A 21615-nucleotide genomic window follows, 5' to 3' on the forward strand; every position below is an offset into this window, starting at 1 on the left:
AATCTCTCGAAACACGTGTCGGCGACTCGCGCAACTCAACAGCTGGCAGGTTTCGGATGTCAAACTAACAGTGCCGCGCGGGGGGAGCGGAGGGCTGGAGGGAGATAAAGTGGCGACCCAGGTGCGCACGGCACATCTCATGTTACGGCGTGCACCTGCGCGTGACGCGGCCTGGCTAACGTTCGTAACAATATTTTACAGAAATTCCTGAGTTAACCTGTGAAATTAATAAGGATTGTGTCATTCACCATATTGGCAATGCTAGATGCCCACACTATTTTTGTTTTGTTTATTGGAACATCATTTAAACAACCTTTGTACGTGTCCATTTTATATAATTTTGTATTAAAAGCTGTATTCTTTCATATATAATACAGTTGGTTGTTTTTTGTGAAGTTAAACTCTCTGAACCCGCACACAATAAATGTATGTTACTTTCGGATAATTATAGAGTAAAATTCAGGTGCCCAAAACCAAACACCCAGCATTTTATGTTTATTATTAGAGTTGTTTCTATACCATATTTTCCGATACCGATACTCCGATACCATTACGATACCCCGATACCAGTGCTTTTTTTTATTATTTTATATTTTTACATGCCAATACTGTTGTGCAGTAATGTAAAAAATAAAAAAAATGTATCAAAATTTAAAAGATACTTTTATTTTTACTACACTATTAAAAATAACAAAGTAATAATTGAAATATGTTTGCACAGTATTAGAAAGATGGCAAGCTAAAGTAAATCTGATGCCCATTTTATACACACATTCACTTTACTTAAGATAGTGCAAATTTTGTTTCAAAAACACTAATTGGTTTACATTTTCAGGAAGCAATAGACTGCGGTGATCTGTAACAATAAGTCCAGCTTGCGAAAAGACTTGTTCAGAGAAGACTGAACCAGCTGGTACAGCAAGCCAGAATTTGGCCAATCTCTTGAGATTCTTGTAGGGTGAAAAACCCCAGAAACTAGCCGGGGATGTATCATAACTGACAGGAGACTTGCTAAGATAGTCATTCAGTTCACTCTCAACACTGGTTTCACAAACTGCGAATCTTTTGTTTTTGGCCTTCTGACTTATCAGTCTTTTGGTTACCTAAAAAATAAAGCACTGGACATTAATAATCGACTCTTATATAAGAAATCTTTATTAAACTTACTGAACCATTAAAATTCATGTTACTAACCTGCAAAAGAGAGCGTTGATTATTCTCTGTTACTTTTTCACAATAATAATAATAATAATAATAATAATAATAATAATAATAATAATAATAATAATAATCTCCATCATCCATCATCTCCATCATCATCCATCATCTCCATCATCTCCATCATCATCCATCATCTCCATCATCATCCATCATCTCCATCATCATCCATCATCTCCATCATCCATCATCATCATCACCATCATCATCGCTTTGACTATTCTTGGAACTAGCAATGAGAGAAATTTCTTCGGAAATCAGTTCTCTGCACTTTCTCAAAGTGTTGTCAATGTCATCATCATCGAAGAAACTGGATTTGTACCTAGGATCCAGCTCTGTTGCCAAAATATTAGCCTTGGGGTCAAAAAGTGGAAACTGTCTTACCAGCTCTGAATGTAGGTCATTCAATAAACCTGTCACATTCTGTTTTTCCAGTTCTTCTTGCAAGTCAAGTAAAACTGATTTGAGGCCATGAATTAAAGGCCAAATATCAGCTATAGATGTGTCTTGTTTACTGATCTCATTTGTGAACTGAGCTAAATGAGATAGAATTGTTAGGACCTTGCCAGCCAAGACCCAATCTGATGGTTGCAAGTTTGTAACTTATTGGAATTTATTTGCTACAACTGAAACAATAAAAAGTTATCTTACGAAAAGATACATTTAGGGCTTGTTTAAGCATTTTGTAAATATGGAAAAATGGGATAGAAAAAAATGAAATGAAAATACACTAATCTGCAACTGCATCTTTCTGCTCAACAACCCACTGTAGCATAAGAAAAGCTGAATCCCATCTAGTGGGTTCATCTTGTAATAGGCTTTTTTTTTTTTGACCCAATGATAACTGCGCTGAATTCAAAGCCTTCATTCAAGATGTTGAATGCTTAAAAAACCCAACAAGTTGTCTTGCCATTTTGAGAAGCTTTCATACATTTTGATGGTTCAAAACTGCTAGATTGAACACCTAAAACAAAAATAAATGGTAAATAGGCCTACATAAAATGAAGAAAATTACTAGTAGAATAGCCTAATCATGAAACTGATCCATTAAGTTTCAAAAATTAAGTTCAGCAGATTGATAGGACATCTCTACAATAATTTTGTAACATACCTAATAGTTAACTTACCAGCTGGATTGAATGAGCTGAACAACCCACATGCACAACATTGAGTTGCAGCATGGTTGCAGCATTGTCAGTGACTACTGCTTTCACTTTGAGATATTCCACTGTGCAAAAGCAGTTTTCTTGTTCTCAAATATCAATTGGGCACTGTGTAGCACCTTCAAATGGCATCACTTCCAAGAGCAAATGATACTTTTTGAAGTCAGGGTCATGGAAGTGTGCAGTAATGGAGATGTAATCCGTATTTCCTACAGATGTCCATAGGTCTAAGGTGATGCATACCTTATCTGCTCTAGTCAAAATATCACTTATTTTTTGCTTTCGCTTCTTCATAAATTTCAGGTATCAAAGAATTGGCAAAAAATTTTCTACCTGGAATGATGAAGCTGATTGGAGACAAGTCCAATCGACTACAACTAACATAGACAAAGGCAGGGGGGGGGGGGGGGGGGGGGGGAAATTAAAACCCAACGACAGTGGGAAGCTGGTGCAAAGCAAAAATATAAGATACCAAAAATAGAATTTTATTCATGCAAGATTATAAATTATAACAGTTAATAAAGGTTACAGTTTATAAAACAGCTTATGATTCTCATTGGGGCAAATTCGAATGTGCTCCTGAGGGACGCAAAATAAATACAATCATTCACACAAATAAAAGTAAGCAAGAGTAAAGCGAACATGGTGGCAAAGCACTGTAAAGAAGCAGAACAAGTAATATGGGCCGCTAGGCGAAATAACTGAAGGCAAAATCAAGAGAGAACTTATAATGCGGCTCGACAAGAAGTGTCCAATGCCATTGTGGCATGCCCATATACAGCCGCAGAAATATTACAAAATGCTACGGGCAGTACTCGGCGTGAGCAAAACAAACCCAAATCAAAATGACCTGAAGGGTCCAACATTGGTGGCAATTACATTTAACAGGGCAGCAATAAAGAATGAAGGCGGGGCCACAGCACGCAAGCAAGAATAATACTTAAATACAGACGTTAAGTTTCACAGCCGAGTACATACCGGAACGCAGAGCCACCGCCGCAGTGACAGCCTTCGAGTCCAGAGACCGAACGACTGCAAGGAATACGCTAGGGGCCGGGCAATATATAGGCCGTGAAACACTGACAGAGAGCGCTGGTGAGGCGGCAGCGAAGAGAGCAAGAGGGGGGTAGGAACAGCAAGTTGGAGAGGGAGGAGAAAGGAGTAGAGGGGAGGGGAAAGGAGGGGAAGGAAAGCTGTACAGTGCTGTACTGCTTCAATGTCATATTTTGGACATATCTTGTTCATCAACACTTTAAAACCCTCACTTTCCACAAATCTCTTGGTAGTTTGTTCAAGAAAAGCATTTCTGCAATTGCTCTGCTTATTTCTTTTGTCCGTTTGTCATTTTTATTGTATGTATCTATTAAGGTAAGTTGTTTACTACTGCTATGTACTTTGTTCAGGCATATTCTGACTGGTAGATGCAAACGAAACACTTTCGTATTATTTTGACTCCAGTTTCAACACATTTTGATGTGCATCACAAACACAATGTTTCAAATGCTTGGTAAGATTTGATGTCGTGAAACTACTTTTATCCTTACCACCCCGAGACGCGATTTTACCACAGTGGTTTAATTTCGCTTTACTTATGTCTATCAAGTCTTTAGAGAAGTACTTCCACACACTAGACATTTTTTTTTACCAGTTAATAATAACTCATAGCTGCTAAATAAAAAAAAACGCAAGACACGTGATTGCAATCCTAAAAACGGTACTAGTCGAAAATACTAAACACTCGTGCAACCATAATAACGTAAACAAAACAGTATTTGTTTTTCAAGCATTGCAAAGATGTCAGTGTAATGAAACATATCAATTGCACCACACGTTTTTGTTGGCATGCAAAAATGTTCACGGAATAGTTCTTTGCTTAGCCACTAGATGTCCCAGTACCGTAACTGGAACAATATCGATAGTATCACGTGTTTTTGTTGTAAACTTCTCTGTGCAGATGCAAGATGTCATAACTTGTATGTGTCAGCATTGCCGTACCTGGTGATATTATCATTGGTGTGTCGTAGCAGTTGCTTTTGTTTGTTATTTCTGCTGTGTTGTGCAGCGCGAGCGCCAGACAGGCACGCTATAAAGATAAGATAACGATAACATGAGGTATTCACTGCCGGAAATGGTCTATTATGTAAGCAAACAAAGCTCCTGTTTTATTTCTAATCGGACCAACTGGTCGAAAAAATTGCTGATAATGTATTGATAATGCTTAAAAGGCTGTTTGTATTTTTTGTAACCCGATACTAATGTATCGGCCCAATACCATGCCCGATACAAGTACATTAAAAAAAAGTTAAGTATCGGCCGATACTGATACTACCTCAGGGTGACTACTCCAACCCTAGAATAAAATTCCTGGGTATTTCCAGGTTTTCCAGAAATTTATTTTCATTTTTCCAGAATATTTAACTCATTTTCTATACTAAGTCTATGCGTTCTTTGTAATACTAAATTACACATAAAAATATAATATTACTATACCTGCACAAATGTGGAAATGTTTCTCGGAAAAAGGTACGCTGGAATAACTTGTCATATCAAAGAAAAACTTAGAAACTCTAAATTATTAGTTCAAATTATGTAAAATAATATAACATCCAATCAATTTGGTTAAAAATAAATATAAGAACACTGATATATGTTGTCAGTAAGCACAGCACGAAATTTCATAGATTCACAGTTTTTTTTTTTAAACCAGCAAGTTCATCATCAATTTTTCTGGCTTCAGCACGAGCCTCTGAAGAATTTTACACACTTCTTGGCTTCCAGTTCCTTCACAGCCAAATTGCTTAGTTTGCGACGACAAGATTCCTCTAACTGGGCTGATGCTGCTGCTCTGCGTTCCTGCTGGGCTTCTGTGAAGCGAGCATGTGCATTGCGTGCTGCGTGGAGGATAGGCTTGGTAAGTGGCACTGACTGAATCCCACCCAGATAGCTGACAGCATCATACACACATCTGTGCGCTACGAGGGTCTATTCTTCCATATTGTCTGTAAGACAATCTGCATTGACCGAAAATCCTGTGTGTTTTGCTCCTTTCATATGACTCACAACTGCAGTCCGCCCCATTGATGACAATGAAAACACTTTGCAACAAAGAGAGCAAAAGGCTGAATATTTGTCACCCTGGACTTTATGTAAACAATCAATCCTTAAAATAAGGTTCATTAAGCCACTGTTCCTGAAAGGAAGACTTTCCTGTGTGGCCTGGTTTGGCCATTATTGAAAAAATTCACCACCACTGAATATAAACGGATACTAACATATCAGTAACTAAGATTATTTAACGAACAGAAACTATCTTCACTTAAAAAATCACAACATGAAACAGAATAACAATTGCAAAACAAAAAAAAATTGAGGTTAAGTTACATACATGTTATTTTTTTCAAGCTTGATCTTTCCATTTGTTACTTCAACAGTTATACACTTATAAAGTAGGACGTAAACGATTTTCGTTACAGCGACTACATAAACAGCCTGTCTACATAAACATATTCTCACAAAATGCCGAATTACGTTACTTTCCGTGCAAATGCACATTGCAGATACAATGATATTGGTACATTAGATGAAGTGTTGCCAACTATTGACAAGATAAAAGTTTACACCTAAACAAGTATTAGCTGTTATAAAACCAACAACAATTAGTTAAAAGATATACCGTATGAAAATTTAATAAACTGAATCCGTAAATTATCCAACAATAAAAATATTAAACTATATTTTTTTCTTAAGAAAATTGGAATTACGCACAGTAAACAATCTTAATTCTGCTGCGCTCTGGCGTCAGGTTCTAAAAACGATTCTCTGAGCGTCACAGTCACACATGTAAACATGAATGGCGTCAGGATTGCCGATAACGCTTTCGTCTGTGGATACTGACTCTCCCATGTCGTCTCTTATTCTAAAATTAAATATTTATTACACAATCCATTGCTATTTAATATATATTCAATATCGATATTAACTGCAGATGTACATAATCAACGACTTTAACGTTAGACGATAATTACAGTATGGAAGAATAGCAAATCTCCCGAGGGGTAAATAAATTCCTGGGTATTTCCAGTATTTTTCCAGAGGCAAAATATTCCTGGGAAATTCCATGTTTTCCCGAATTTCCCGACCAATCGTCACCCTGTACCTATCAGTATCGGAACAACTCTAATTATTATTTATGTTGTTTTACGTAACATCTAGTATAGTGTTTTATCGCATAATCATCGCATATTTTTTATTAAAATAAAGTTTGAAAAATAGGGGTGCGACATTTATGTGAAAATAAAAATTGTTAGTTAAAGTTATTCATTATAACAAAACCCATTCATGGAAAGTACATTTATTTTAAAGAGTTGACTATACAGGAGAACATCAAATAATTTAATTAATAAGTCATGCAACAAAAACCTTTCTTCAACTTTAAATATAAAAACAAAATCGGTGACGCAAACGCGAGCCACTTGAATATGTGACGTAAACTAACGTGTAACTATCATCGTAGTACATACTTACCACAAAAGAATGTGGGCTATGAAATGTAGTTAACTCTGCACTCGACAGAGAGTGCGCGTTGCGCGCAATCGACGAGATATCGATATTCGACTGTGTGTGCGCCCTCTATACAGGAAGCAACATAACCAAACATGAATGATGCCAACTAGCGCTGGCTATGCATTTTTATAAGTGGTACACCGCGGTGATGCAGACGAATAGATAAAGGTTTAACGTTTAAAAAGTCTTTAAAAGAAAATTCACTCATTCAACAACTTTGTATTTCCTAAATACCGTATTTACTCGCATATAGGTCGCCATCGCAGATAGGTCGCACCCATAATTTGAGGTCTTGAATTTGGTATTTAAGATTCCCCCCATATAGGTCGCACCGGTAATTCAAAACCGCGCAGTGCGCGGAGAAAGGTCATTGTACTCGATCAGCTGCTGTTACGGCGCGCCTGCTGGCTCTCTTTGTTCACTGAGCTGCGCATGCGCAGTATAACTCACTCAACGCTCCGCCCAGACTCGTGACCTTGCATCAGCAGCCAGCCAATAGATGCGAGCTTAGCGGAAAAGAATATAAGATCCACCTCCCGTGTACCAGTTTTGTCGTTCTAATACCAGTTTATTGGTATACGCACCAGTTTTCTCGCTGCCGTGACATGTTCAAGTTTACGTCCTTCTTGATGTCTTGATACCAATAATTAATTAATTACGATCCCCAGAAATAAATTGTTAGTTTAAAAAATATGCGTCAACTGTACAATACTTCCGAAATTATAAAATACTCCGCTCATTTTATCTTGTGAAGTTTGTCTCGTACCAGTATTTCGGCTAAGTTGTGACATAAATACAGTATCAGAAATTAACAATCAGTCACGTTCATACATTCGTGAGTTTACGTTTTTCCCTCCTGCATTTTAGATTGTCTCCTGCTATAATTACTCAGAATTTACACGCCTAGGCTTAAATTATTACATGTTTAGAAATAAAAGCAACTTTTCATGTTATAAAATATGTATATTTTGCGATTTAAAATGTTCATTGCCGACTATAACCGTTACGTTTTTCACAATTTTTTTAGGCCTACTAGCTAATCTTATCTACTCTTAAAGTACCCACCGTTTTTTCTGGTTGTTTATGGTTGTTACGTGACGTAAATAGCGGGATGGATTCGATTTTTGAGTCGTAATTTGCGTGAAAGTATTGTATTGGACTAAATGGGAACTAAACGGGACCTGAAGAATATAGTGCAAATAACGGGAAAACGTAAATAACGGGTTTCGCTGTATGTGTACATTGTATATAAATTTGCCTATACCTATATAAACTTCTTTTTCGCATTTTAAAGCAAAATATTGCAAAAAAAATTCCTCAAAAATTTTAAAAAAATTTTTCTTCACATATAGGTCGCACTTCATTTTTTCCCCATCAAATCTGGTAAAATTGCCGCGACCTATATGCGAGTAAATACGGTGTAACTACTCAGAGTATTTACAGTTATTATTTGTGCCATATTATTATTATTCATGTTTTATGTACATATTATTTAGTTGATATTTAAATGTAAGTGAGTTCTAACAACCCAGGATACACTTTTTGATTTAATACAAACTCCTAGGCTTGTTTCTATTTGATCATCTACACATTTCCTTGGGATAGTATTCAGTTTTATTACAGTTCATGAACCAGGTATTTTGTCATAGACAAAACAACCAAATCCACATCGCTGTCTTTGCTGTGTTGAGTCTTCTTTGTTTTTCACCTGGGGTTGCTACAACAAGTATAGAAAAGAAAAGATGGCCGGGTAAGATGGAAAAAGAATGTAATAGTCGACCATGCTAGTTTGCGTGTTCTTACATATTTCGGCGTTTTACATGGACGATAGCTATTCTAAGAAGATAATTCTATCTGGTGATATGCATGGTTTGCATATTTATTAAAATTTTCATCCATTCCAACCCGCCCATATGATGTCTTGATGAATGGTTCCTGCCGAAACGACCTACAACATGGGTCGTCTACAAGCCAACGTCTAGACTGATGATTAATTTGTCTACTATTCGGTGAGACCATTCCAATTACTTCAACTTTTCAGAAGCCGACTGGATTGGTGGAGGCCTAGTTCCAGAACAACTATAGCCAGCCGTAGTATATTAGTCCATTCCAGCATTAGCCTCCTAGCTGCAGTCCACAAGGGAACTACCTAGTGGTCCTGAAGAAGAACTCCGAGCTCCTACCGACCGAGAACCGTGTGATGTCCCTCCCCAGTGATGTGTCTACTTTATACATATTTTAGGAAAATTACCCTATTAAAAAATAACATATTTACGACGTTAACAGTTTGAGTAAAAACACTGGGTTGTTAGGAATCTCACCAACAAACACATATAGTTAATTTTTTAAGTTTGTTTAAGTAATTAACATATTAGTGTCAGATTGGTTAGATTATCTTATCTTTCATAGATAGATTCTGTGACACCAATGATTAAATACAATAATTCCTAACGCATATTAGTAATTTATTATTTATACTCCTTACAGTCACAAAGTAAAACACACTGGAAGATTACATCACAACCTTAAACATATTTTCAATGGAACCCATAATATTATTGACAAAATTCGTATATCACTTTCTGTAAATTCTCATTATCTTCCAAGTAACTATGAAACGTGCTGGTTAAGCTACCGGGCATGCTTAAAGAAATACAGCCGTAACACCAAGCAAATGTTAAAACTTTATTCGCATACATTCGGAAAGTATATATGAGATTAAAACGGTAAGTGGTAATATCAGAATAAATATTAGATTTCTACTTTAAAATACACTGTTTTATAAGGAAAAAATACCCACACAAAGAGCTCGGAATCTAATAGCGGGACCAAAAACATCATGCGACGTTTACGCGAGAAGTTTTTACCGTATTTGCTCGCATAAAGGCCCCCCCCGCGTATACGCCCACCAACCTTATTTTGTAAACATTTTTGAGAAAAAATTTTAAAACGTGTTGTTTTTCTGGGTTTATCTGAGGGCAGGGCAGCTTGGCATGCATCGAACAGCAAGCCATGTATTGTGAGCGGCGGGAGGTGATAGTGTAAGCGGCAGTGATACAGAGACTGGCATTATAGTTTGTCCACTCTGTGTAGGACTGCCGTGAGGCATGACAGACGTACGCAGTTAGTCGTATCTCAAACGACATAAAGATAAAGAAAGCTGGACTCGCGCGCTTGTGTTGATGTGCAGTGTTGTCGGAGAAGAAGAGGGGATGAAGAGGGGAAGTTAAGGAGGAAGGGAAGTGGGTGGAGCAGGTACCTACGTAGTCAGCAAGTGCTGCTGGTATTTCTAACACTCCTTTGTCTGGTTGGCTGGCTAGCTGGCAGGAGGAAGGTTAAGCCATGCCTCTGCCTCTCTCCCCCTCTGCCATAGCGCTGCCTCCCCCCCCCTTGCCAAAGCGCTGCCTCTCCCCCCTGCGGACTCGCTGCCTCTCTCCCCCTCCTGCTGCGTCGCTGCCTCCCCCACCCTCCCTCATTAGAACAAAGACGCACGACTTGCCAGTCGTTCCACCAGCTGTTTCATTTAATCATAATTTAATTGGCTTTTAAATAAGTTGTGGCGGTATTTCATTTTGCTTTTATTAAATGTTAGTTTTTCATACCTGAAAAAAAGAATAATCTATTTTTTTCCCTTTAAATTCGCATATAGGCCCCCTCCCCTTTTTTGGAGTCGAAAATTTGGAAAAAAAAAAAGGGGGGGCCTTTAAGCGAGTAAATACGGTATTATCCAAATTTTGACGCCCTAAAATATCAGTGCAACGATCGTGTGCATGCGACGATTATGCGATAAAACAGGGTAATAGTATTTTAAGGTATTATCAGTACATCAATGTATTTTCAACAGTTTTCTGGAATAAAGTTTTTTTTTTTTGTCGATCAAACTGAATATCTATGCATTCTCTGCCTTACAAAACGTGGAATATCAAGTTTGTTAAGTTTTTCAAACCAATTTTTGCGGTATTTATCTATTGTTGGGCCTGAGTAATATTATTCTGATGTTCTGGCACTCCTGCAATGCTGTGAACTCTGAGAAGCTAAAAGTTTTTCCAAATGTGTAAACCTTGAATCACCATGTAGGCTGACATTCCAAGTACAAACAGCAGAATCATAAAAAGGCTGGATATAAAATGAAACGAAGGTAGCATAAGCCAGCGTTTCTTAGATGTAGTTCTCACCTGTAGACGGCTACATCCAGCACGTAGCAGCCACTCTCATCCTCGGTCAGCGTGAAGGGTATCTTGGCCTGGTTGATGTTGAGGGGGCGACCATCTGCAGCGCGCAGCTTGCGCACTGGAGCCGAGGGTGGGGCGGACTCAGCAGGGGCCTGCCTCCGGGATAAGGCGGCCAGTGCCAGTCGTTCCTCGGGGCAGTTCTCGCTAGGGCTCTCCCACAACCTGCACACAGTGTGTTCCACTTGACCTGTAGCTACCCGAGTAGTGGCAAGTTGAACACGGAGTTTGAAAGGAATGTAAAGATGAGAAAGTGAACAAGGAAATCATGCTGAAGTGATGAGAAATGAACAGCAGTTGGCTCCAAGCAGAGTGCACTCTAACATCTCTCAAGTCAAACCTCGCAACTTCAGCATGAGTCCACTACACTTATGGCCACCACAAAAAAAATGTAGGATTGAAAATATTCATTACTAGGGTTATGCAAAATTCGCATTTGCAATAAAACAATTTTTTACACGAATTTTGACATTTTAAAGCGAATAATCACGAATTTGCAATAAAATCATTCTAACGCGAATTTTAACATTTTAAAACGTATAAACCCGCTATCCACATTATAGGATACTATTTTTACACGAATCTTAACGTTTGAAAACAAATAAACCTGATATCCAAACCATTTGATTAAACTATCCTAAAAATACGTACTTCTTACGAAGTCCGTAACGTAGGCCTAACCTGGTGCAGAATTAGTAAACACAACACGGCCGCCTAATTTAACTAGAGTACGATGCGCTGCTTCCACTCACACGCGAACATGTGACGATGTTTTTAGTATTTATGGTAAGAAAAACGTTGCAAACATGTATAGAGGCGAAATTGAATGTTTTGAATAACTTGAACTATGTAAGCAAAGACGTGAGTATAGTTTGATACACTTGTACACAAAACATCAAACAAATACGCAGTAGTTACACAACACGTCGTTACTCGCTGAGCTCACACAATGATGCAATCAGCAGCAGCAGCAGCAGCAGCAGTGCAACTGGCAGCCGGTAGGCTACGCGCACAGTCACGCTCACACACACTCACACTAAGTCACAACAAAACAAAGCTGTTTACGGCCGTGCCCGCGCGTGGTTGAATACGACAAACTTGTAAACGGTATGAATTGAATTTGCGTGGCGTGGTAGTTGTGCTCTAATACTTACGTGGCATAGGCCTACATACTTATCCGAAGTAATAAATATTTTTAACAAAAATGTGTTAATTTACCGTAGTTACTTTTGTTGACAAAAATGCCGAAACCTGTAGTGACTGCCACAAACAACGGGCCGGAGAGATTTCACAACACGGTTTGTATGCAAGCGATGAAAAAAGCCATTTTCTGTCATTTTTGTAATGTGTCTGTGACATGGGACCGCAAAGACTCGTGTGCGAAGCATATTGGCAGTGAAAAACATAAGAAACGGGCAACAGAAAGTGTTGCTGAGCAAAGTGCAAAACGGCAGTGTTCGATATCGGCATCTTTCAGTAACATCGCAAACAAGACAGATTTCAAGACTAACTTCATCAAGGACACCACAGAGGCTTTCATTAAAGCAAATATACCTTTACAGAAACTTGATAATCCCAACATTAATAAATGGCTCGATAAGTACATAGAAGGAGCTGGTGATTTGCCGAATGCACGTACTTTGAGAGAAAAATGCGTGGAATACTTGGCACACCAGCGAGTAGAAGATCTAAAGAGAGTCCTGAAAGAAACGAGCGGATGTGTTTTGTGATGAAACGACAGATCGTATGGGAAGATGTGTGTTTGTTGTTTTATTTTGTTTTTTTGTTGATGATTTTGATAAGCCACAAATTGTTTGTGGGTGGTTTACATTTTTAGCTGCAGCTAATGCAACTACATGCACAAGAGCAATTGTTGATTCCTTGCATAAGTACGACATCAAATATGACAATGTGATATCCTTAGTTACAGACTCTGCAAGGTACATGGTCTAGTGCAGCAAAGCTTTGGAAATCATTGTTAGCGATCATTTACAGTATGTGCAGTGCTGGCCACATAAACTCAATCTTGTTGGTGGGGTGTGGATCAAAGAACTGTCCGAGCTGAATCTTACAGTTGTTAAGGTAAAGAACATTTTTTTGAATACTAGGAAGAGGCGACACCTGTACGCAAGTTTCCTAGAAGAGAAGTACGGAGAGAAACGACCTTTGTTCCCCATTCCTGTAATTACTAGGTGGAACTCTTGGTTCACATCTGTGTTTTACCTTGCAGATTATTTGCTTGATATTGCTGACTTCTGCCAAAAAGACGAGATCAAAGCGCTTCAGAACGCTGGTGTAGAATACTTCAGTGCCATCAGCAAACAGCATCTGGCAGCTGTTCATGTACAAGTAATTTTCGTAAAGGAGCATGCCAAGGAATTGGTGGATTTGATGCTAAAGTTGGAGGGTTCATCATATCCAACTTCACATTTGCTACATGGTGAACTGGAGCATCTCAAAGAATGCTACACAGCTGTTTCAAATGGTGTTTACTTTGATAACACCCAAAGTGCACTAGAGTCTCTTGCCCCAACTAAGGCAGTAGAAGCAAAACTGTCACTTCAAAGAATAGTTTCACAAGCCCAAGAAAAGTTGACTTCTTTAATGGCACAGGATCCCAGCAAAAAAATGTTTGAACACCTTAAAGTAGTGATGGCCCGATATTCAATATCGGAGATCAGTAATATTGTCACATTTTTCAATATCAGACATTGGTAAATACTTGCGATATTTTGATAACCAATGTTTGCTCTCGCCAATAATACTTCTCACATAACCTTAAGCGTAATTCCAAGCTTATTTTCCGCGTGCGTAATTTATCTTTTTTCACGTCACCATATTACCTAGTAATTCCAAGCATATTTTCCACTGAAACAATTTCAAGCCTATTTCTTCTTTCTGATACTGCAATGCATCCCGGCGGTATAATTCTTCCATGTGTACACAAATCCCAGTCATTAGTGCATATTTATTCGTTTCAGATATTCGCAAAATGTTTTCGCTTGATGAATTTTCGAAGTTCACTAAGTGTACATAAATTGAAAACATAAACGAAAATAATTACGATATTTAATTTAATAAGTGGTGTAGCTGTAAGTAAACATGAAGAAGAATAAAGTTGCTGCTTGATATAACAGGCATTTTCTTTCCGTGTCGTTTCATGGTCGCCAACTGATGTTCTATACAAAGACGTTATGTAAGTTTTACAAAAGCTAAAATATGAAATGTGTTTAAGTAGGGCAAGTTGCAGCAAAAGTATTATGTTGGCTATATTGAGTGCATTGCCAACAACATAAATAAAGATGTGTGATTTTATAAACTCTGCAGTATGTTTCAAAGTTGTATTTAAATTACTTTTCACGTATTTTTAACGTGTTTTCGCACCAATAAATGGAGTGATACACTTGAACAATGGTCACAAAATTAGCTAATTGTAGACCTTCCTATCTAGCGTGTCATTTACCATGATGATATTTTACAAAGGGTACAAAAGTTTGATGTTTTTCGGACGGTATTTTTTGTAGATTACAGTTGAGACACTGGACTAAGTACAGTCAAACCTCTCTGAAACGACCCCTCACGGTTCCCAGGAATAGGGTCGTAAGAGAGGGGGAGTCGTAATAGATGTTTTCCGAAATTTTCAGTTCATTTCAACCCCCCTCCCCTTCCCAAACTGCTACTCGCTATGAAACCAGCCGTACAATGGCAGGATGCTGTCACAATGCAAGACAGCTTTGCTTTAAACCCACTTCAACCTTCATGACAAGTCCCTCGCCCAACAGGCCACCTGTAAAGAAAATATGTCAAAAGACAGTTTATTTTTACTGGTTAGTTTACATGTATGTTTTCTGCTTGCTGTAGTTAAATACACTAGAACGCCGATGTCACAAACCCCGGATTTAACGAAGCAGTGATTTTACGAATACATTCTCGGGAACCGTCAAAAAATTGGACATTTTGACCAAAATGTGAAAATCAGAAGGAAAAAAAAAAAAAATGAAAGATCATTAAAATCTGTTAATTTTATCACACAGCGTATTTTTGTGTCGGCTTTAATACTTCCAATAATGTTCATGTAAGAATAACAAAAAATAATGGGACATTTCCTTTAAAAATATGGCAGCTGTAGGTTCTGCAACGCGAGTGGGCGCACATGAAGCTCACCCGGCTGGCTGGTGGCAGCGGCTTCCTGACGCATAAGCTCACCCCTCCCTCCCCTTTCACATTCTTCAAGGCTAGCTCATCCCTCCCAGACACACAAACCATCTAGTGTCCTCCCTTATAACACCCCAACTTCATTTCCTTTGAAAAACCTTCAGTGAGAAAATGCTCATACCTCCCTTCTTCCGTAAAATTGGGCTATTATGAATGGTGTATTAAAGATGTGAGGGAAGGGTCAAAATATGTCACTTTTCACACCAAGTTCGAGTTCAGTCATCTCTGGCAAGGAATTTACAAGCTTTCAAACTTAAATATAAATGTATTTTAATAGCAAGGGTCCTATGAAAAGAAACATACTGAATAAAATCAAGCTGCTGTCACCAAACAAAGCATCAAACGGCCAAATGCGTGGTCGCTTCGTTATTGCTCGCGCGAGAGGTGAGACGTGGAATGTTAGAAGAAAGATAAATGCGGGGGAGACAGAAGGCAGCCAGTGTATTTCCTGCGTGGGGAATAAGTGGCGTAGCCTTTTTTTTTTATGCTGGGTGAAGCGACCTTTTTCTATCAACCCACGGGAAAATATAATTGCTTGAGCTGTAAAAATAAACATCGCTGCGGCAGTTAAAACAAGTCGAGGCGGGCGTGCATCCAGTCTGTCGCTGTGTATTGTCAACCGATAGTAATCAAAATCAAGAGAAATCCAGCAGGTAGCTTTGCCTTAACTACGTACCACACTAGACACTCGCAAAAAGCTAAACGTAAACACGTTGCCACAAAAACCTTTATCTGCACCCTGCCGGCAAAGGGACGTGGAATGGGGGTTGTGAAGCGCTGACAGCGGTTGACAGGAAGTGGTATCTATTTTTAGATATGCGCTGCCTACGGCAGTACAGCACTCGGCAAGAGAAACGCAGTAACACGCTACTCACCACAAGAAACTTATTTTCTGTCCGATTTTCTTCGGATTTTCAGCAATTTTTTCACGGTTCCTCGAAATCGGATTGTAATAGAGAGGTGGTCGCAATAAATGGGGTCGCAACAAAAAGGTTTTACTGTACATGCTGTGACTTGTGATTCATATATTATAAGCAAATACACTACAGACTAATACCGGACAGCTACAAGATTTTTGTGTGAAAACGTGGCGTTGTTTTCACCTCAGTCCGATAGATGGCAGACAGCATGCCTCTTATTTTTCACACTCCCGCCTGTGTTGTTAGTATAGAGCTGTCCGGGTTATAAGCATTATTGTTTTGTGAGTACAATGCGCAATGCCGCCGAAAAGTGACATCTGGTTACATTTTGAAGTAAAAACCAATGATAAGGCAAAAGCAATTTGCAATTATTGCTGTAAAGAAATATTGCGTGGTGGGAAATCTTCTAGGACATTCAATACATCAAATTTGTGGAATTGCTTATCCCTGCATCATCAAAAAGAAGTTGGTGGTTCTGACAAATGTGATTCTCTCTAATACCTTCAAAAAGTTTTTGCCAGTTCACTGAAACACCTCAGAAGAAATTAAAGCAGCATCATTTTGGATTCTTTGTAGCAAAGCAAACAACATGGAAACAAAGTGATCCACGATGTGTTGAAGCAGACAAGATGTTCGGTAACTTTATATTGTGTATATCTTGACATTTGTTGTTGTTTGAGCTTGGACATATCTAAGTATATTTGGGCAACTTTTCTTGCTTGTGTGTGCTGTGTTGCGGAAGAATTTCTCATAGCAAGCTGTGCTCCAGACACCGGAAAAAACAAAAGACAGTCTACTCAAGATGGCCGCCTAAGCACATGTTGGTGCTAGGCGCTGCTTCAATTTTATCGAATAAGTTTGTTGGAAGTTTTCGTTCCCGTTGTCACGGAACATTTTGGTCCTCCGGGCCGGATCGGTCACGCATTTCGTGATAATTACGGCGGGTCGGTTCGGTTACAGTTGTGTTTAGAAGCCATAAACGTCCGCGGCACGTGCGTGTGCGTCTCGGTTTGTGGAAGAAAACTTTGGTGCAGAAACGTAACTGCGTGCTGTTAACAGTCCACACAGCAGCGTTACGGACATTTGTGAGAAACAATTCTTGATACGTGAAAAAGCGGAACAATAAGCGTTACTCTGTCGGGCGCGTCTTTGTCTTGGTCAGATGCAGTGATCCTTTGTTCTGGTGACGTCATGTGAACGGGTCTCGAGACTCGGTCACCTGCTTGAACTGTTCGGGTCACGATTACCTTTTTTTGGGGGTGCGAGTGAACGAATCGGTTCGTTCGCGACGAACGGGTCACGCGGCACAGTGCGGGCAGCGGGAAGCGTGAAAGGGCCCGCGCCGCGTAAGAAAGAAGTTGTTGTTGGTTCGCGGGCTTCTAGGTTGCAACGCTGACAGCAAGAAAACATAAAATGGCAGACTTGACAGCTGTCCACTTCAGGTTAACACGAGCGGAAAATCGTTTGCATAGAGCGTCAACTCTCGCAGATAAGGCTTCTGCTGACCCATCTCAGCACAGGCTACTGGAAGCCACCTGCAGGGACCTGGATCAGATACGGAAGGGTTTTGAGGAGGATCATCTTATAATTGCTACCAGTTCAGGACAAATCGCCGACTTTGACGAAGAGGCCCACAATAAAAGGTTGGATACCTTCGATGATTTGTACTATAAAATAAGATCGATTTCTGATTCTTTCACCAAGCTAACCCTACCCAGCTCAACACATGTTTCATCAACCATTGCTCAGGATTCGCCAAAAGTGCATCTTCCAGCCATCAAACTACCATCATTCAGAGGTGAAATAAAGTCATGGCAAAACTTCTCCAACTTATTTGAGACATTAGTTGCTAAGCAGAAACAACTCACCAATGTGGAGCGACTGTCCTATTTAAAATTGTCTTTGGAGGCAGAGCCCTTGTCTCTAGTACAGTCTCTCCCACTTACAGAGGAGAACTTTGATGTTGCGTGGAAGCTCCTTCAACGGCGATATAATAATAAGAGATGGATTGTTAATCACCATATTGCGGCACTGGTGAGTGCACCATCTGCCACAGGGAATTCTTCCACATTACTGCAGTTATTGTCAGCTATCCAAGAAAACGTGGCTGCCCTTAAGGTGTTAAGCATCTCGGTGAATACGTGGGACCCGTTGCTAGTATATTTATTGGAGAGGAAATTGGATGCAAACCTGAGACGAGACTGGGAGCTGAGCATCACAGATCCAACCCACATAACAACAGTGGAACAATTTATTGTATTTTTGGAAGGTCGACAACGGGTGCTGGAATCCTTAGGGAATGGTCAAAGGCTGAACGCTGGTCAAAAGCCAAGCCAACAACAAACTCAGGCTGCGTCTTGGCGGTCTTATGGTCGTCCTTCTACACAGTCATTTCTGGGTCATTCAGGAGCAAATAAGTCTCAACATTGTATGCTGTGTGAGGGCTCTCACTCATTATCTCAATGTTCCAAATTTGTGAAAACCTTTCCAGGGTCTGATGGAGTGGTTCGTGTAGCCCAACTTCGTACGCTCCAAGGACTGATTACCCGACCTATAACAAAGCTGTGCCCCTTACCCCAAGACTGTTGAAATTGTTCTTTCAAGGTGGGCGGGATGTTCGGTAACTTTATATTGTGTATATCTTGACATTTGTTGTTGTTTGAGCTTGGACATATCTAAGTATATTTGGGCAACTTTTCTTGCTTGTGTGTGCTGTGTTGCGGAAGAATTTCTCATAGCAAGCTGTGCTCCAGACACCGGAAAAAACAAAAGACAGTCTACTCAAGATGGCCGCCTAAGCACATGTTGGTGCTAGGCACTGCTTCAATTTTATCGAATAAGTTTGTTGGAAGTTTTCGTTCCCGTTGTCACGGAACACAAGTCACTAGTGAAAATGATTTGCCTCGATATGCAACCAGCATCTATCGTAGAAGATGAAGGTTTTCTGCAGTTTGTCAAAACCCTGCAGCCACGCTATTTGTTGCCGGGAAGGAAGGACATTATGGGTAAACAAATTCCAGAGTTACCTGAAACTATTAGAGCCAAAGTTAAAGACATATTGTCAGCTGCTGGGCATGTTGCAATTATGACAGATTTGTGGACGTCTGGTGCTGGTGGTTATTATAAGTATAACTGCCCATTTCAAAGATGAAGAGTGGGAATTCATTCATCTGTCTTTAGAAGTGATGCCATTTTGTGGTGCCAATCACACAGGTGAGCTCATAGCCGACAACATTCGGGCAGTCCTTTCTGCATGGGGTATTGAAGAAAAAGTGAAAATAATTGTTTCAGACAGTGCAGCAAACATGAAAAATGCTCTTTCTCTGCTATATTGTATCATTCATGTTCCTTGTGTTCAACACAGACTGCATTTGGTTGTGAAAGATGGGTGCATGAATCAGTCTACTGTCATAAAATTGACTTCAGCAGCAAAACGAATTGTGTCACATTTTCACATGTCTGTTACATCAACAAAAATTTTGAAAGAGGCTCTGGTGAAGTACAACCTTCCACAACACACTCTCATCAAAGAAGAACCAACTAGATGGGACTCTTGCTTTGACATGTTAGAAAGGCTAATAGAACAGCAAGAAGCTTTACAAAACATTACTCGTAAAATTCCTGGACTTAACACTCACTTTTCTCCAGCAGACTGGACCCTGGCCGAAGAGGTCATCAAGCTCTTTAAACTATTCAAGGAAGCGACTGTCTCTCAGTTCATTAAACTGTATGATATCTGATGTTATACCTCTAGTTAACAGCCTTGACAGAGGTCTCCAAAAATTAACGATAAAGAAAGTGTTTGGTTTGAAATCTGCTATTACTGAAATGCTGCATTCGTTGCACAGTAGATTTGATGGTGTAGAATATAACATCTAAGTGTATGCAGCTGCGATAATTTTGGATCCACGATACAAAAACAGGTAGGTGTAAGGATGTTAAAATGTTCAAAATACAATAATACTCAGCCAGTATGTTAGTGCCTTGACCATTTAGGCCCTAATGAAAAGATGTTCACTGTTTCAATTCAAAATCAAATTACAGTAATTTTTTAGTGACTTTAATGTTTAATATACAAAATTTTATTTTTACACAAATGAGTAACTACTAAAAATCAATATTTCCACCTACATAGTTGGTAGTTATACAAACACTTTGAAATCAAGTTAATTTTTGTATAGATAGAAAGCCTTGAATTAAAAAAAAAAATTAAATATTTTCCCAGGATGTTTCAAGATCATCACGCGGCAGAAAGGGCTGTAGACTGGCTGGCTGAACGTGTCCGACCTGAGAATTGCCCAGATCCAAAGTTACCAGTTAAAGAGCCCACAGAGAAATTTAAATCAGCTCTTCAAGTTATTTGTTCACAGTTAATTGAAGATTCACCGACAGCCTCAAAAACTGAAAATAGTTTATCAAATGAAGTAGCACAGTATCTATCAGAACCAAACATACCATTGAATGACAGCCCACTGGCGTACTGGAAGGCAAATTCTACCTTTCCGAGACTGAAATTGTTAGCCAGAATATATCTTGGCTTTCCACCCGCCTCAATTCATTCTGAAAGATTGTTTAGCTCTGCAGGTGGAATTTGTACCAAAAAAACAGAATCGCCTTTCACCTGAACACATTCAAATGCTAACATTTCTTAATTAGCTTTCATTTAATGTGAATTTACAATATTTTACAATTAATAAAAATAATATACATTCACATAAGTATGTTTTATTAATATTTAACATTTTTTATTATTGTCTCTAACAATACTCCAGAACCACAATTTTATAGAATCAGTGTTAGAAATGAGATAGGCCTATTATCAGAATATCGGGTATCGGGTATTAGATCGGTAAATTTGGAAATATCAGTATTGGTATCGTGTTTTTGGATATCGGGCCATCAATGCCTTAAAGCATTGGATCCAAAATATATCATCCTAGCAACAGTAAACCCAAGCCTGGTTGAAAATATTAGAAATATTTTTGGATTTACTTCACTGAATACTGAAGAAATAACTTCAGGTTTCTGTCAGTTGCAAGCAGCACTGAACCAGCAGGTTTCAGAATGTTATCACCCAGACATTCTCACAGCTTTGAGAGTTGTGAAATTAACGAAGCCAGATTTTGAAACCAAGTGTTTCGAAGCGATTTGGTTCCCTTGTGCCAATGTTGACTGTGAACGGTTCTTGTCTTCGTACAATACAGTGTTGACGGATAGAAGAACAACACTCACAGAGTCAAAACTTGCAACAATGGTCATATTTTCTTTTGAAGATTTGAGCTGTGAATAACTTAGTGAGCGTAGCCT

At 39.1% G+C, this 21615-nt stretch overlaps 1 protein-coding gene across 4 annotated transcripts in view; it reads right to left on the reverse strand.

Moving 5' to 3' along the window:
• Positions 1–21615, reverse strand: part of LOC134539151 (dynein axonemal assembly factor 11) — a 56498-nt gene that overhangs the window by 25877 nt on the left and 9006 nt on the right. For all 4 annotated transcript variants that reach the window (XR_010076274.1, XR_010076277.1, XM_063380924.1 and 1 more), the window contains one exon: positions 11120–11338. Coding sequence is in view for 2 of the 4 variants with exons in the window: in XM_063380924.1 (XP_063236994.1) it covers positions 11120–11338 (219 nt within the window). In the remaining 2 variants the exon portion in view is untranslated. The remainder of the gene's footprint in view (positions 1–11119; positions 11339–21615) is intronic.

The sequence above is a fragment of the Bacillus rossius genome, chromosome 1 (assembly GCF_032445375.1).
Source record: "Bacillus rossius redtenbacheri isolate Brsri chromosome 1, Brsri_v3, whole genome shotgun sequence".
Lineage (NCBI taxonomy): Eukaryota > Metazoa > Arthropoda > Insecta > Phasmatodea > Bacillidae > Bacillus > Bacillus rossius.